The sequence below is a fragment of the Vulpes lagopus genome, chromosome 15 (genome assembly GCF_018345385.1).
Source record: "Vulpes lagopus strain Blue_001 chromosome 15, ASM1834538v1, whole genome shotgun sequence".
NCBI lineage: Eukaryota > Metazoa > Chordata > Mammalia > Carnivora > Canidae > Vulpes > Vulpes lagopus.
The window spans coordinates 14,868,119-14,885,981 of NC_054838.1; the positions used below are offsets into that span (position 1 = coordinate 14,868,119).

Here is a 17,863-nt window from a genome sequence, read left to right on the forward strand (position 1 = left end):
GAGTACACTGGTGTTCCAATAAAACTTTATTTCCAAAAACTGGAGGCAGGCATGGTTTGGTCCTTGAGTTATAGCTTGCTGACCCCTAGGTTAAACCTCTTTAATGGTTAAAAAAATGTTGAGAAGCTGTAATTAATTCTAATTTATAAGCAGTACAAATTAGGAAGTTATTTACCTTGCAAAAGCACTTGAGTAATATCCTCTGCTTCCTGAAGATCCACCATGTGTTTTCTTAATGTCCTCTTGTGTTATCTAAAAAGTTATTACATTATTTGCCTTTCTGTAAAATTTATAATACTATCACCTCTGTGTCAACAGGTAAGCCTATTTTTAACCTCAGTTAAATGGACCACACAACTACCAATTCACAAAATCTAATCACAATCAGTGGCCGCTACCAATCAGGTCTAGTGCTCCTCAACAGGTAGCCTGCATGACAGCTCAGAGAAAAAAAAGGGAGGCAGGAGTCTGTCTCTGGAAACACTCATCAAGCCTCAAACAAAACAAAAGAAGTAATTATGAAAACAAACTAGGATATTTACTGAAAACCAAAACAAAAGACTGACTTAGCATGTGTCTTAAAACACTTCACTGGACAAAGTCTCCCATTTTTAATAAACCCTGCTTTTAATTAAAAACATCTCTACTCCTGTCTTTCAGAATAATCTTTAAAAAAAAAAACCCTCCTTACCCTGCTGACATGTTGATCATTGAAGCTGTACCACTGTTCATCACTGAAGGACTTTATACAAGCATAATAATGGCCACCAGCAGCACTCCCTGAATGAACCATAACGGAGAAGAGCTCATAGATCAAGGAATTCTGAGGGGGGGAAAAATAAAAGTAACTCAAAAGAGGAAAAATATAAAACCTTTATTTGTATATTTCCTATTATCTATTAATAGAAAATAAAATAACATGTTAGCTGTCTTAGATATTTATTGTAGGTACACTTTTCTCTTAGATCATTAAAATGGCAAGTCACCACATAATTTCATATAAGACAGTTTCTTTCAGTGCATTCCTTCACATTTTACTTATGTTATAACCTTTGGAACTATGTACATCTGAAATACAATGTTATTTATGTAAAAAGAAAATAATAGTCTGAAATTTTAGAAGCAGGTGCTAAATGGAAGACTGTTCTGATATGTACAGTCAAGATGAAGAATTCCCAAATAACATAGTTGTTTTTATTCCAGTAAGATTATTCTATTTTCTTTGTAAAAGAGCTGAGTGACAAAATGATTTGGAACATCTAATGTATTTATGTTATATCTGTATGTATTTATGTAATATCTGTGATACAGTGATCTACTGGTTTCTCAAGTATGCAGAGATAGTTCAACATTAGAAAATCAATCTATGCAATATAGGCTAAAGAAGAAAAATTACATGATCCTATCAATCGACAGAAAAATAATTCCACAAAATCCAATAGTTATTCATTATAAAAACTCTAAAGAAACTAGGAAGAGGGAAACCTCAACCTGATAAAGAATACCTACAAATAAACTTAGGAATACATCACACTTGATGGTGAGAAACTGAACACTTTCCTCCTAAGACTGGAAACAAGGCAAGACTGGGAACAAGGTGAGAATGTCCTCTCTTACCACTCTTATTCAATACTGTGTAAGAAGTCTTACTTAGCAGTAAGACCAAAAAAAAAAAAAAAAAAAACCAAAAGACAAAAAAGACAAAACAAAACAAAACACCCCAGACATAACTGTTTATGTAGAAAAACAGGCAGGGAATAGTTTGCCAATCCATACTTGATACAATGTTCTTTATACTAAGCTATGATGTATCCATAACGTTATTCATACATAGCAATTCATGATCACCTACCTATATGCCCTGAAACAGATAATTTTAGAAAGTAAAGGATAATGACAATAGTAGTTAGAATAATGGTCTTGGTCTAAAAATAGATTTATGTAAGAGAAATGCCATTCTTAAATACTGTTAATATGACTCTGCAAGACTTGAACTACTGATCAGACTTCAGGCTAGTGATTCACAATTCACACATGCTGAAGATACCTGACCTATAACTCTCCCCTCAATAAAGCAGATTATATGAATATGAAAGAAACAGTTTGATAAAATCTTTAAAAATCACTAACACAGTGACATAAAAGGTTTTATGACAGATTATCAAGTCCAGTAGTTGTCAAATTATAATCCATGGAACTATATCATTTTTTAAAAATTTATTTATTCATGAGAGACACAGAGAAAGAGGCAGAGACACAGGCAGAGGGAGAGGCATGGAACTGTATCATTTTTAAAAATTTATTCATGAGAGAGACACAGAGAGAGAGAGGCAGAGACATAGGAAGAGAGAGAAGCAGGCTCCCTGTGTCCCAATGCAGGACTCAATCCTAGAATCCTAGAATCAGGATCATGACCTGAGCCAAAGACAGATGTTCAACCACTGAGCCACCCAGGTGCCTTTGAACTATATCATTTTTTAAAGTGTCTTAAGGGCTGTCATGGGGAGGGGAGGGAGGCTAAGGGCTTTAGCTTTCCCCCATCTCTAAAAGATTGGTTCTATTTCATAAGGAGTACACAGCCAAAATTTTTTAAATCAACAGGTCTAGCCTAATACTTTCATTTGGCTATATGAGAAGACTTTGATAATAAGATTTAGAGGCTTGGTGCAGCTTTAAAGGCAGAGCGGTTTCCTGACCACTAAACACCCTTTCCGTACCACCACTCAGCTTGGTCACATAGCTATAGTTGAGCCTCTCAGAAATTCATGCCCCTGCCTATAAGTACCTTTTCCTAAAGTATAATTATGATCACATATATGCATAAGAAAATCTTTTAAAAGATATTCCTTTTCAAAAGTTACTTTCTTAAAGAGAATTTATTGGTCACAGTAGCTACAGAATTATACAGCAGCTAGGAGATTATTTTATTCTTTCAACTAAAACCCATAAACTGTAAAAGGTACCTTCTCAAGGCCAGGTTTTGAAATCTTTTCAGTTCCACTATTACTTTCAAGGCAGATCCCTTCATCAACACCATCATCATTCGAGAAATCATTGCTCATTTGATCACTGTGACAACTGCCTTCATTTTCTGCCCCGCTGTCTGTGCAACTTTCCGTCTGAGGGGATTTCTTAATAAAACATAATTATCTTACAATTACAAGCTGAACAAAGGGAAAACACATACTCAGCAAAATATTTTGTCTACATGCTAACTTTTTCATGTAAGTTCAGATATTATTAATAAAAGTATTTATTTTAAATAAATTTGTCTTCTCTTACTGAGTCCTTAAGTAAAATTAAGCCAAAACAATGTATTGTAAAAGCATCTCCATCAATCCTTAAAATTTAAATACAATGAAATTAGTGATTCAGATTTCTAATTAAACCCATTTATGTTTATAGTTGCAAAGTAATTAAATTACCATCTTTCATCAGTCTATAAAAGCAGAGAACAAAAAAAATAATAATAAAAATAAAAGCAGAGAACATAAGTACCAAAGTGAGCTTTTGTTCTCAAATCCCAAAAGAATATCATTTCTTTTCTTGAACAAAAAGTTCAATTTATCACTGTGGTAGGTATTATAGATAATCAGAAAGAAAAACAACATTGTATCTATTCACAACAACTTTATATTCTAGTGCAGAGAGGTAGAAATATAACAACAAAAAAATCATACTCTTTTGTGCTTTTATGATTTTTAAACCCCTCTCATGCAAATTTTATTTGAAGGACTCTACTTCTTAGAAATCCCCAAAAAACTCCCTGCCCCCTTTAAATATTTAATATACATACCTAAAATATTTTTATTTTAATAGTTTGAGAATTCATCTCTAAGATGTAGGCTCTTAACAGGTTGTACAGGAGTTCCTAAATTAACTAAGCAATATATAAGAATAAGCACCAACTTTTTGCCAAGAACTTTGTTGTGTGGATTGCATCTAACATATAGTCTTCACTCCTCAATAAAGTTTGGTTCAAAGTGAAAACCCACTCTAGAACTCTACACTAAGTCCAAAGAGATCATTCCTGACCTTCCTCGAGGCTGGAACATCTCTTCTCCCAACAAATGCACCTAGAACTTCCTAAAAGTTCCTGTCAAATTATATCTAGGTTATCTTTATTTGTAGAAGATCTCCTTTTACAAGAAATATATTAGGTACATATAGAAAAACCAATCCAATCCTGACTGATCTCTGTTTGTGTGGACTCCTATAAAGACTATGTCTACTTTAAACCTGGTATAAAAAAATAAATAAATAAAAATAAAAAATAAACCTGGTATATACTTTGCAGAGAGTCCTTAGCTTAAGCACAACCGTTGGAAATACTACTTTATTTTTTAAAGATTCTATTTTTTGAGAGTGTGTGTGAGGGAGAGAGCACTAGCTGGGGGAGAGGCAGAGGGAGAAGCAGACTCCCCACTGAGCAGGGAGCCTGATGTGGGGCTCGATCCCAGGATCCCGGGATCATGACCCAAGCTGATGGCAGATGTCCAACCAACTGAGCCATCCAGGAGCCCTGGAAATACTATTTTAAATTAAACGTTTCAAAATGTAAACCTGGTCATAGATACCACTCCATGAACATCTACTTTATTTAAAGAGTTCTCTTTTTATAAAAGCCATACAAAACAATTATTGTCCTTACTTAACAGAGAAAGTAAGGCTCAGAAAGGTTGCTTTTCTATGCTACATTATCTCTTAATACTTAAGAGCACTAACTAAACTTAATTAAGCACATTTCTGAGCTTTTGGAAAGAGGTATTTTTATAACTACAGTGATCAGGTCCAATCAGAAACTAACGACTCATGATGGTTTTGAAAAATATAAAGATTTATCACTAACAACTATGTCCAGTGATTGTAATTATAATTTACAATCTATAATGAAATCAGAAGTTTCCAAAGAATAGAGTGGGACATTAAGAATCTTCTACTGAATAAGGTTAGGGGAACCAGAAAACATTGGGGGGGGGTGGTTAATGAGTAGAAGAAAATAATTAGGATTACTGGTGTCCTTCAAATTCCCATTCTCAAAATATTTAAAGTTTTAACTAAAAAACTAACTTAAAAGGGAAAACAGACAAAATGCCTTTATTTTCTAGCTTTCTATTTCTAGCCTGGCCTATTTAAGAGGTGGCAAACTTTAACTTGAAAAAGTTAGTAGTCCTTGAAAAAGACACTAAGATAAATACAAGAAATAGAGGCCATACTACCCAATTTGCTCATTTTTTCACTGACATGTGTTCTGTTTACTACATACCAGAAGCACAGTGCAGCCCACCTCTAGATTGGTTTTGCTAATTAAATTATAAATGTAAGATTATCGCTCAAATTTAAAGAAATAATTCCAGAGTTTGAGATCCTTTTTATCTTTTCAAAGAATATCGTAAGTTATTCTGATCAAAAAAGAATATCATAAATCTAATTTATGGTGGACAAAAAAGCTTACACAAATCTAGATCTTTTTATAGAACTTGGCATTATAAAATACGGGAGGAAAGGAATATCTTCTATCAAGAAGACACTCTAAACACTACCAGTGTTTTACCCCAAATAGCTCTTTTAAACACATGATCAATCAAAATGAATTGACTAATGTTTTTTAACAAAAAAATATGAATAAGTATCTTACCTCATCTTCAACGTCAATAAACGTACTCATATCTAGCTCTTCAGGAAATGTCATCCGATCATTCAATTTAATCCTGTGCATGGTTGTATAATCAAAATCAAACCTTTTCAATTGTAAGGTGAGCAGATAAGGGAAATGCAAAAACCGAAGACCCTAAAAAAAAAAGGGACCTATTGAATATTGAATATAATCTCAGATAGTTTAGTATTAATTTCTACATGGCATCTACCTTTCGTGCATCACATTTCTTCTTACAACGTTCACAAAAGTACTGATTTGGGCCATCCAGGATCTCTGGCTGAATAAATGCATGCAGTGCTTCTTCCTAATAAGAAAAAAAATTGTTTTATAATTACTTAAAGTGTTATAATATTAATGACAAAGCCCTGAATGTAAAAACTTTGCAATTATCAAAATACTTAGAAGTAGAATGGCTAGAAAATTAGGAACTCAAAATGCAAAAAGGAAAAAAAAATATCAACAGCAATATAATGTCATTATAAAAACTGAGCAACAAAATAATTGCCTTAATTCCGCACAAAATCTGTCTTTCCTAATACTGCACATCAGTCAGTTACCGCTACCTAATTTTTATGGACTTTACATTGTGGAATTGGCTAAATAATCTAATAAGAATCCTGCCTTTAGGGGTTCCCTGGGTGGCTCAGCAGTTTGGCGCCTGCCTTAGGCCCAGGGCATGATCCTAGAGTCCCGGGATCAAGTCCCACGTCAGGCTCCTAGCATGGGACCTGCTTCTCCCTCTGCCTAAGTCTCTGCCTCTCTCTCTCTCTCTCATGAATAAATAAAATCTTAAAAAAAAAAATCCTGCCTTTAGATTAAAAATTCTATACTTCTTAGAGGAGTTATATGCATCACTTCAATCTTCTTGTAAAAGGTGACATTTATAAACTATACAGTAAATAACAGAGAACTCTGAATTCAAACTATCCATACACTAAAAAAAAAAATCTAATAACCATCATTTACCACCATATTTAGCATCAGTCCATAATTTGCTACTGCACTAAAGACTGGAAAACACTGGGTAGCTTTCTCCCTACATGTCAGATACTGTTCCATTTGAAAATGTATGAGCTCCAGGACTGTTCACCTAGTGGAACCACATGGTTCTCTTTTCTCCATACAGCCTTAAGACAGGAGCAAGAAACTTAGTATGAATACTGGTGAAGAATCAGTGGGCATAAAATTTTAAATTTTTTTTGGTAAAGATTTTTTTTTTTATTCATGAGAGACAGAGAGAGAGAGAGAGAGAGAGAGGTAGAGAAACAGGCAGAGGGAGGGAGAAGCAGGCCCCACCCAGGGAACCCACTGTGGGACTCGATCTTGGGTCTCCAGGATCACACCCTGGGCTGCAGGCGGCGCTAACCCGTTGCGCCACCGGGGCTGCCCAAAGTTTTTAATTTTTAATCACTGATTTTTCACAATAAAAAATAAATTGTCATTAATACAACAATTAAGGTTGGACTGTATAATCTCAAGTTTCATTTGTTGTGATCGCTTCACACTTGGTCTAATCAGAACTGACCACATTTACTACATACAAAGAAAAAAATTGTATCATTAAGACAAAATATCTTCAAATATTTTTCTTTTGATTCAGAACATGTTGTTCTCAAAAGATAAAGGAGCTTGACCTGGCAAAACATAAAATAGCTGACAATACTAATAAAACTACTATCCACATACAGTTCATTCTGGGATAAGAATAAAAAATATGAAACGATTTTAAAATGCCTCTAACCTCTCCCATCCCCTATTTTGTTCTCAGAAATCCAAGGAAGCAAGGGGCAGGGGTAGGAGAAGGAGAATCAAAGAGTGGGGTTCTTCCCACATGACCAAGCATTTTACTGGAGGTCACAGAATGGGGCACATTCAGAATGATTCTTTTTTCTTTAAAGTATATTTTAAGCATGAAAAAGGCAAATCCTGTAAAAATGCAACACAGAAAAAGCTTGAAGAGAAATCATATAGCTTAGCATAGGCTGATATCAAATTAGTCATGCTTTCCACATAGAAACTGAAACACTCAATATCTTAAAACAAGGGGAGGTGTGTAGAGTGAGACAATCATGGAACTCAAATTCTACTTAACTGTGTGATGTGTACTGGTCTCTGGCTACAGTTCATAGCTAGCGCTTTTTCTAATTTTTTAAGTTAAAACTCAGAGAAAAGTTTAAAGAAAACTCTCATAATTTACTCAGACTCACCAACTTTTAATATTTTGTCACCCTTGCTTTATCATTCTACCTTTCTCACACACATCATACATTTTTCTAAAGCATGTGAGAGTAGGTTAACATATCATGCTTTCCCTCTTAATAGTTCTATGTGATTTTTTAGGAGGAAGGCTATTCTTACATAAATACTAGAGTTATCACACTCAGGAAAATTTACCACTGATAAAAAGTACTTCTGCCATATTGCAATTCTATCAATTGTCCCAATCCTAATAATGCATTTCTCCCCATCCAATACAGAACTGAATCCAGAATCACAGATTACATTTGGCCGTGTCTTCAGATTCATTTTGTCTGGAACAGTTTCAAAGCCTTTCTTCCTTTCAGGGCATAAAAGGTTTTTGTAGGAGCCCAGTTATTTATAAAATGCCTGCAATTTAGGTTTGTCTGATGTTCCTCATAATTAGGTTTAAGTTCTATGTATTCCTTGCTAGACTACCATTTAAGTTATGATGTGTCCTGAGGTATCACCGTCACAGGCCATAATATCTCCAACCTCCCTATGGTGATATGAACTTCAACCACCTGGTCAAAGTGTTATCCAGCTTCTCCACTACATACTCTTTTATCCTTGCAGCTAATATGCAATCTGAAAGGAGATATTTGGAGACCACGCAAAAATTCTGTCTTAAACTTTCCACCCTAGATTTAGCATCCACTAATGAATACTTGCTTAAATCAATTTTTAATGTTCTATGTACCATCTTGAAAATCTTTTTTATAGTAGGAAACTTAAGCACATTCATATTTGCTATGACATTGTTTTGTTTCATCAAAATTACTTTATTATAATTACTGTGTGTATTGAGTAATATTTACTGTGTTATCTCCATGTGGTATACAATTTTGCTACACCTTTTATATTTTCCTTTGGTATTTAGAAAGGTTAGAATTTTGTTCTCGTGAATTTTTACTTTTGTTAATGCCCTTAATCTTCATTTTCTCCCTTTTTCTTACTTAAGGTTTTAGTGTATGGTTTACTAAATGCTATCCTTTGTCTCCTACTCATTCAGCAGTCTATGATCTCATTCTTTCACTTACTTTCCCCCTTCCACTTTTTTGAATGATATTCCGTCTACTCTTAACATATACTGTTCTTCTACTTATGTCCCGATCTTTGTTCATTTAGTCTTTGTTTCTATAATTTAATATATTAAGTGCTCATAGTCCTTTTGCTGAAGCTTCCCCAGGGATCTATCTCTTCAGTGGCTAGAGCTTATCCCCTAATAAACTCAAGAAGGGCTCATGGATACAATATTCAGTAAGTCATGCTCAAGAATGGAATTAATCATTGCCATCATAATTAAAGAAAAACTTGGCTAGGTGTCAAATCCTTGGCCTGTACTTTCTTGAGTTTCTGGAAATTACTATCCTGTTGCCATGATTTGCATGCTGCTCTTCAAAAGTATGATGCCAGCCCAGTTTACCTTAAAGTTGAACAGTTTACCAAAATATGTCTGAGTTGAGTATTCTACATTAGTTTTTCCAAGTACATGGTAGGTCCTTCAAAAGGTAGACTGAAATTTCCCTTATTCCCAGAAACTTTACTTGACTTGTAGTTCCTAAGTTTTGTTCTACTGTTATGGTTTTATTCTTCAGACTCCTTGGACATCCTTTGCCAGTCTTCCCTTTCAGTCATTTTCTCTGAGGTCCTTTTTACTTTCCTTTCATTTTCATTCTATATCCTTCTAGATTTCCATTCTGTTCTAGTCTCTTGAACATTTTATAGTTTATTCATTTCATAGTTTTGTCTTTTTCTTCAATTTCTTTCCTGAGCTTGATCAATTCATAATGTATTTCCTTTTTTTTTTTAATTTCTCTCAAATTTTTGGATAACAAGTTTTATTTTGAGAATATTTCATTTAGTCTAGAGTACTGTGTTACAGTATTCTTACGTGTGGTTTTTTTCCTAAGAGCTTTTTTCTTTTCTTTAAGCAGGGTAGATTTTCATCAGCTGAAATGCTTTATTATTTTTTGAAATGCTTTAATACATACTTTAACAACCGTGCTGTGTAAATTTTTATTTCCCCAACCACCTCAACATTTTGTGGACAGCATTCTTTATTTTGAGAGTACCTCAAACTTTTATCAACTTAGTGAAGCACAGGTTCTTAAATGGGTAATGGGAGTGGAGAGCTTGAAGTCTTCTTTCATTCTGCAGGAAACTTATTTTTCTCTTTGTCCTTGTTTTCTCTTCACCACTATGACTCATCTAGATGCATAATGCTTCTCTACTTCTCTCCAAAAGGCAAAATTCCTCTTCTCACTCTAGAACTCCTTCCCTGTAGCTGGTGCTATAAACTCCCCGAGTCCCATTTGGCACTCACTCTTTTGGCATGTACTACTGTACCTTCTCATTTTGAAGGTGAGTTTTGTCTTTGTTCTGTTACGTCCTTCGATCTCTTCTCTATTTCATAGTTTCAAAGGCTTTCCACTGTTGGAACGTGGTGATTATTTTGCTATTTACAGGTAATTTGAAGTTTAGGGTATTTAGTCTCCTAGTAATGCAGAATTTATGGGTTACCTGGGTTTTATCTGTATTCCTTTTAGTCTATGGTTTTGGGGGTAGAATGTGTAGAGATATACAGATTCAGGCAGCCACCATTATCCTCCAAATCCAGAAGCCAGTTAAAATTATATAATAATAATTTTCTGTGGCTTCCTAATTCACTTTTTAACAAGATGGCTCCAGGTTAATTATAAATAAGATTAGACAGTTATAAAAATTAGCTTCAATTCATCTTCCACTGAACAAATAAATTATATAAATGATGGGCTAACGTGGCTGTATATATTTATCTTCACCTTAATGTGATGTAGGAGAATTAAGAAACATCATGCCAAACTATATTTTACATATTAAAGAAAATAAACTATGGATCATAAAAATAGAACAAAATACTACAAATAGTGTACCATGATTAATATACACAAAAAATTTTGCTCTGGTTACTAACAGCTATTCTCTTAAGTATGTTAAATTATTCATGTATCGTGCTTCTAAACTAGCTTTGGGTTGACTATGGTTGTTTTTCATCATTCCAGGGTGAAGATAATAGATTTATTTTCTAGAGCTTACTCCTCACTATTATTTAAAATCTAATTTGCACGTTTTTATAGTTTTCAGAGTTCAGAAGAGAACGCAGAAAATTCTAACATGAGTTATTACAATTTCATAGTTAATGCAGAAAATCTAGACACAATGCAATTATAATGCATACCCAAGGAATGGCACTATGAATTCTTTTTTTCTTTTTTAACTCTTAACCTGTATATAAAATTCTTCTCTCATCATTCGGTGTCTATTTTGAATGAGGAGATGGGTGCTAAAATAAGATACTTTATTTTAAAACCGAACAAAGAAAAAAGATAAATCAGAACTGCCACTGGTAACTACTTCCTAATTGATTTTAATGTACATAGCAATCATGTGCTATTTATATAAAGTAACAGGTCTTCCTTACAGATATGTTCAACTCTCTTTCCCAGGATATATACTTTTTGTTTTGTTTTAATTAGGAAAAGAACTTTTTCCTAAGCCATTCAGTTTTTCTAATCGCAATTTTTGAGATGATTATAAATTCACAATGATAGGAAATAATATACAGTCCCTTGTACACCCATTTCCTTCAATAACATTTTGCAAAACTATAGTATATTACAATCAAGGTATTGACATTGATATAATCTACATTATCTTATTCAGGTTTTCCCAGTTTTAATGTACTCCTTTGTCTATACATGTATATTAAGTTCTATATAATTTATCCCCTGTATAGGTTCAGTATTCACCACCATAGTCAAGAGACTCAACAGGTTCTATACAAGGATCCCATTTCCCATCCTCTATCCTTCCCCTGGCCCTATCAAACCTATAAGCTTTGATTAATCTGCCCCCAATTCTAAATGTCTGCTAACCAAAAATGTTATATAAATAGAATCATATCATCTATAACCTTTTGGGATTGGCTTTTTTTCACTCAGCATAATTCTCTAGAGATTCATTCCAGTTTAGTGTGTATCAATAGTTTGTTCTTTTTTGTTGCTGGGTAATATCTATGGTTTGTATGTACCAAAGTTTATTAAACCATTCACTCACTGAAGGGCATCTAGGCTGATTCCAGTTTTCCATCTTTAAAGATTCCTTCTTTATCTTTTCCAAAATAAAGATGCTATGGACACTGGTTTATAGGTTTTCACGTGAACATGAATTTTCATTACTCTTAGATAAAGCAACCAAAAGGACTATTGCTGGGGTTTACAGTAAGTGTGTATTAGTTTTACAAAAAATTCCCTGTAGCATTTCAAATTCCCATAAAATATTTGAGTGATCTATTTTCTTCACATTGTTACCAGCTTTCTGTGCTGTCACTATTTATTTTAGCCATTCTGTAGGTCGAGTATCACCTTCATTGTGGCTTGAATTTGCAATTCCCTTAGTGATAGTGAACACCTTTTCCTGTATTTTCTTGACACCTGTGTATCCTCTTTGATGAAATACTGTGTTTTGCCAATTGTCAAAATGGGTTGTGGGTTTTAACTATTGTGTTTTGAGGCTTCTTTATATATTCTAGATATCATCTCTTGTCAGATATATGGTTTGCACATACATTCTCAAAGTCTGTAGCTCCTCTTTTTATCCTCTTTCCCTGGGCTTTCAGAGAGTAAATGTTTTAACATTGATGAGATGCAACTTGCAACTTCTCCCTTTGCGGACTGTACTTTTGGTATCAAATCTAAGATCTCACTGCTTAACCCTAGATCTGGAAGACTTTTTCTTATTTCTTTTTTTTAAAGATTTTATTTAATTATTCATGAGACACACACACAGAGAGAGAGGCAGAGACACAGGCAGAGAGAGAGAAGCAGGCTCCATGCAGGGAGCCCGATGCGGGACTCGATCCCGGGTCACCAGCATCAGGCCCTGGGCCAAAGGCGGCACTTGTCTGCCTTGGGCTCAGGTCATGATCCTGGATTCCCGGGATCGAGTTCCACCATCGGGCTCCATGCATGGAGCCTGCTTCTCCTCCCTCTGCCTGTGTCTCTGCCTCTTTGTGTCTTTCATGAATGAATAAATAAAATCTTTAAAAAAAAAAAAAGTTGTAACTTTACATTTAAAATATCCATTTTGAGAAAATTTTTTGTGTAGAGGTGTAAGGTTTAAGTAGAGGTTCACTTTTGTGCATATGGTTGCCCAATTATTCCATCATTATTTGTTGAAAAGGCCATCCTTCTCCACTGAATCACTTTTGGGCCTTTCTCAAAAATCCATTGGGGCATATTTGTGCAAATCTATTTCTCAGCTTTCTGTTCTGTCCTATTTATCTATATGTCTACCTCTCCACCAACACCACCCAGTCTTGGTTACTGTAGCTCTGTAATTTGTAAGTTGTTATCAGGTAGACTGATTCTTCCCACTTTATTCTTTTCCCAAAACTCTCTTCACAAGTCTAGCTATTTGTTTTTTAAAGAGTTATTTGAGAGAGAGAGATTGAGAGAACTAGTGTGTGGGGGGGTGCAGAGTGAGAAGCAGACTCCCTGCAGAACAGGGAGCCGGACATGGGATTCTATCCCACAACCCTGGGGTCATGACCTGAACCAAAGGCAGACACTAAAACTAAGTTACTCAGGCAACCTAAGTCTAGGTATTTTTATTCCCTTGCCTTCTTCATAAATTTTAGAATGAGCTTGTTTATATCATCAAAAAATCTTGCCATATTTTGAGGAGAAGGGTGTATTAAAACTGTAATACTGAGGAAAGCCAACATTTTTACTATGTTGAATCTTCTAATCAATGAACACACTTTCCATTTATTGAAATATTCTTTTCAGAATTAGTTGTTTCTTGTACATTAAGTCCTATACATATTTTGTTAGATTTACTCCTAAAGCGTTCCCCACCCCCATGTTTGTAAATGGTATTGTATTTTTTTCTTAAGATTTTATTTATTTATGAGAGACAGACAGAGAGAGAGAGAGAGGCAGAGACACAGGCAGAGGGAGAAGCAGGCTCCATGCAAGGAGCCTGACGTGGGACTCGATCCTGGATCTCCAGGATCACGTCCTGGGATGAAGATGGCGTTAAACCACTGAGCCACCTGGACTGCCGCATGGGTATTTTGAATGCCATTTTCCACGTGTTATTTGCTAGTTTTTTAATTTTTTAAAAAGACTTTATTTATTCATGAGAGACAGAGAGAAAGAGAGAGAGAGGGGCAGAGACACAGGCAGAGGAGAAGCAGGCTCCATGCAGGGAGCCCAATGTGGGACTCGATCCTGGGTCTCCAGGATCACGCCCTGGGCTGAAGGCGGCGCTAAACTGCTCACCCACCCAGGCTACCCTTGCTAGTATTTTGAAATGTAACTAATTTTTGTATGTTTATCTCATATCCTGCTAGCTTGCTAAACTGACTTATTCCACATATTTTTTTTGTGGGGGCCTTGGGATTTTCTACATTAAAAAAGTGTTCCCTAAAAAGGAGGGGGGGGGCAAATTAATTTCTTCCTTTAATTGGAATGTTCTTTATTTCTTCTTCTTCCTTTATTGTACTGACTAGGACTTCCAGTACTATATTGATTAAGAGTGGTGAAAGCAGACAGAAATCCTTGCTTAGAGACAAACTTAATAATCTAGGGGGAAACCATTTAGTCTTCCACCATGAACAGAAATCCTTGCTTAGAGACAAACTTAACAATCTAGGGGGAAAGCATTTAGTCTTCCACCATGAAATATTATGTTAGCTAGGCTTTTGGATCATGTTCTTTATTAAGTTGAGAAAATTACCCTCTATTTTCAGTTTTCTGAGTTTTTTTTTTTTTTTATCATGAGTAGATACTGAATCATGTCCAGTGTTTTTCCTGAGTCCAACGATGTGATGGTGTGAATTTCCTTCTTTTGCCTATTAATATGGTAGATTACTCGAATTGATTTTTAAATATTGACCAGTTTTGAATACCTGAAATGAACCCTACTTGATCATGGTATATAATTCTTTCACATACTGTTTAATTCTGTCTACTGATATTGTAAGGATTTTCCCATCCTATATGAATTAAAGATACTGGCTTGGTCAGTTTTGCTTTAACTTTTTTGTCTGGTTTAGTATCAGGATAAGCTAACTTAATAAATTAAATTGGGAAGGCTTCCCTCCTTTTCTATTTTTTGAAAAAAAAGATTGTGTAGAATTGGTGCTCACTGTTCTAAAATGTTTGATACAAGGCTCTAGTGAAATCATCCCAGTGTGGGAGACTTCATTTTTGAGAAATTTTTAATTATGAATTTAATAGCTTAACAGTTATAGGGCTTATTCAAATTACCTAATTCATACTGGATGAATTATAGTTTGTGCTTTTCGAAATATTGATTTATTTATCAAATTTATGTGTGCAGGGCAGTTTGTTGTTGCAGTCTCTTATTATCCTTTTGATATGTGTATGATCCATAGTAGTAGTACTCATTTCATTTCTAATACTGTAAATTTTTGTCTTTTTTTTCTGTTGGTCTTCTGTATTGATCTTACCAAAGAATTAGCTCTGTGTTTCACTAATCTTCTCTCATTTTCCTAATATCAGTTTCATTGATTCTGTCCTTCCTCCTTACTTTAGGTTTCTTTTGCTCTTGTTTTTCCAGGTTAGCTGAAAGCTTAGATTATGGATTCAACACTTCTCCTCTTTCTTACCAATGTAAGGATCTTAGTAAAGGTGAGCATTTAGTACTTTAAGTTCCCCTCTCAGAAATGTTTCAGCTGTGTCTCAAAAATTTTTATAGATTTTCATTCATTTCAAAGCGTTTTGTTGTTTTTATCAATTTTCCTTGAGGTCTCCTCTTTGACTCATGGATTATTTAAGTATATTGTGTGTTTTGCAAGTGCTTGATGGTTTTCCAGTTATGTTATTGTTACTGACTTCCAACTTGATTCTACCGTTGTTGAAAAACATACAATGATTTTAATTCATTTAAATCTGTTGAGATTTGTTTTATGGTCCAAGGTATATGGTCTTTCTTGATATATATAGTCCATTAAAAAGAGTGTGTATTCTGCTGTTGAGTGGAATGTTTTAAAAATGTCTATTAGTTCCAGTTGTTGATGGCGTTGAATTCTTTATTTGCTAATTTTCTGCCTAGAGATTCTATCTATGAATTATTGACAGAGGGACAGTAAAGTCTCCAACTATAATTATAGATTTGCCAATTTCTCTTCATTTTGGACAGTTTTTCCTATATATTTTTCAGCTCTGTTATTTGGTAAATACACATTTAGGATTGCTGTCCTCTTGATGAACTAATAACCCATTTATCATTATGCCCCTTTTATCATTATCATTAATGCCCCTATTTCTAGTAATTTTCTTTGTTATAACATCTACGTTAACTGATATTAATATAGTCATTTCCCTCGATTAATGTTTACTTGATATAACATTTTTCTATCCTTTTACATTTCAGCCTGTCTTTGCCAATATATTTGAAGGGAGTTTTTATACACACAATTGGGTCATGTTTTTAAATCTGATATGCAAATCTCTATCTTTTATTTGGTATAATTAGACCGTTTACATGTAACCAAGCCTGCTATTTTTGTGTGTGTGTTCTTTCTCCTGCTCTCCTGTGGATTACTTGTACATATATTTTAAATTCTATTTTGATTTATCTAGTTTTTTGGAGTGTTTCAGTGGTTGCTCTAGGTATATTATATATACGTAACTTTCATCCTTTTACCAGTTCAAATGAAGTACAGAAATCTTACTTCCCTTTAAGTCTTTTTATCCTCTCCCATTTATAATTGTCTTAAATATTTCTTCTGCATACATTTAGAACCATACCAAACAATGTTATAGTCTGGCTTAACCATCAAACATAATGTAGGGGGGGCACCTGGGTGGCTCAGTTGGTTAATAAGCCTCTGCCTTCAGCTCAAGTCATGATCTCAGGGTCCTGGGATCAAGTACCGCACTGGGGTCCTTGCTCAGTGGGGAGCATGCTTCTCCCTCTCCCTCTGCTTCCCCTGCTTGTGCTCTCTGTCAAATAAATACTATCTTTAAAAAATAATAATAATGTAGGAAACTTACAAGAAGGAAAGCCTATTGTATCTACCCAGATTTTCAGCTTACCATGTTCCTTCTTCATTTCTAACATTCCTAGATGATTTCCTTTTATTTTTTCCTTTCTGTTTAGAGAATTTCTTTAGCCATTTTTTAAGGTGGTCTATTAGTGGCAAATTCCTTTAGTGTTCCATTATCCAGGATGGGTTTGATTTCCCCTTCATTCCTGAAGAATATTTTCACTGAGTAAAAGACTATCATTGACAGTGCTTTTCTTTCAATACCTGAAAAATGTGCCACTTTCTTCTGGTCTCCACTGTTTTTGATGAAACATTTGCTTATGAGAAATCAGAGTACTTTTCAGCCTGTAAGAAAAGGCGTATTTCTCAGTTGCTTCTCTTATTTTTTTTGTCTTCAGTTTTCAGAAGTTTGACTATAGCTGGACTTAATGCAGAGTGATTCTGGCTTATCCTATTTAGGGTTTGTTAGCTTCTTGGATGTTACAGCTTTATGCCTTTTGCCAGATTTGGGAATTTCTAGCCATTATTTCTTCAAGTATTTTCCAGCACTGCTTTCTTTTTCCTCTCCTTCCAGGACTCCAATGACACAAATCTTAGATCTTTTATTATAGTCCCCAAAATCCTGTTGACCTTTTAAATTTTCTCTCCAATCTGTTTTTTCTCTGCTGGTTAGACTGGGCAATTTCTAAATTCTATCTTCAAGTTCATGGATTCTTTCTGCTGTCCCCTCCATTCTGCTATTGGGTCTATTGGTCAAGTTTTCCACTTTGGTATTGCATTTTTCAGTTCTAAATTCCTTTTTCATTTCATTTTCCTTTTATTTTCCTTTTTATCTGTATTTCTTCTTTTTTATCGGTATTTCTTCCCTTCATTTCCTTTTTATCTATTTTTTTCTATTTTCTCAT

At 34.6% G+C, this 17,863-nt stretch overlaps 1 protein-coding gene across 2 annotated transcripts in view; it reads right to left on the reverse strand.

The window, feature by feature from the left end:
* The window catches only part of USP47 (ubiquitin specific peptidase 47), a 117,290-nt gene that overhangs the window by 27,997 nt on the left and 71,430 nt on the right, over window positions 1-17,863 (reverse strand). For both annotated transcript variants that reach the window (XM_041729779.1, XM_041729780.1), the window contains 5 exons: window positions 5,868-5,963; window positions 5,639-5,791; window positions 2,964-3,131; window positions 692-823; window positions 176-252 (listed from right to left, as the gene is read on the reverse strand). In XM_041729779.1, coding sequence (XP_041585713.1) covers window positions 176-252; window positions 692-823; window positions 2,964-3,131; window positions 5,639-5,791; window positions 5,868-5,963 — 626 coding nt within the window. The remainder of the gene's footprint in view (window positions 1-175; window positions 253-691; window positions 824-2,963; window positions 3,132-5,638; window positions 5,792-5,867; window positions 5,964-17,863) is intronic.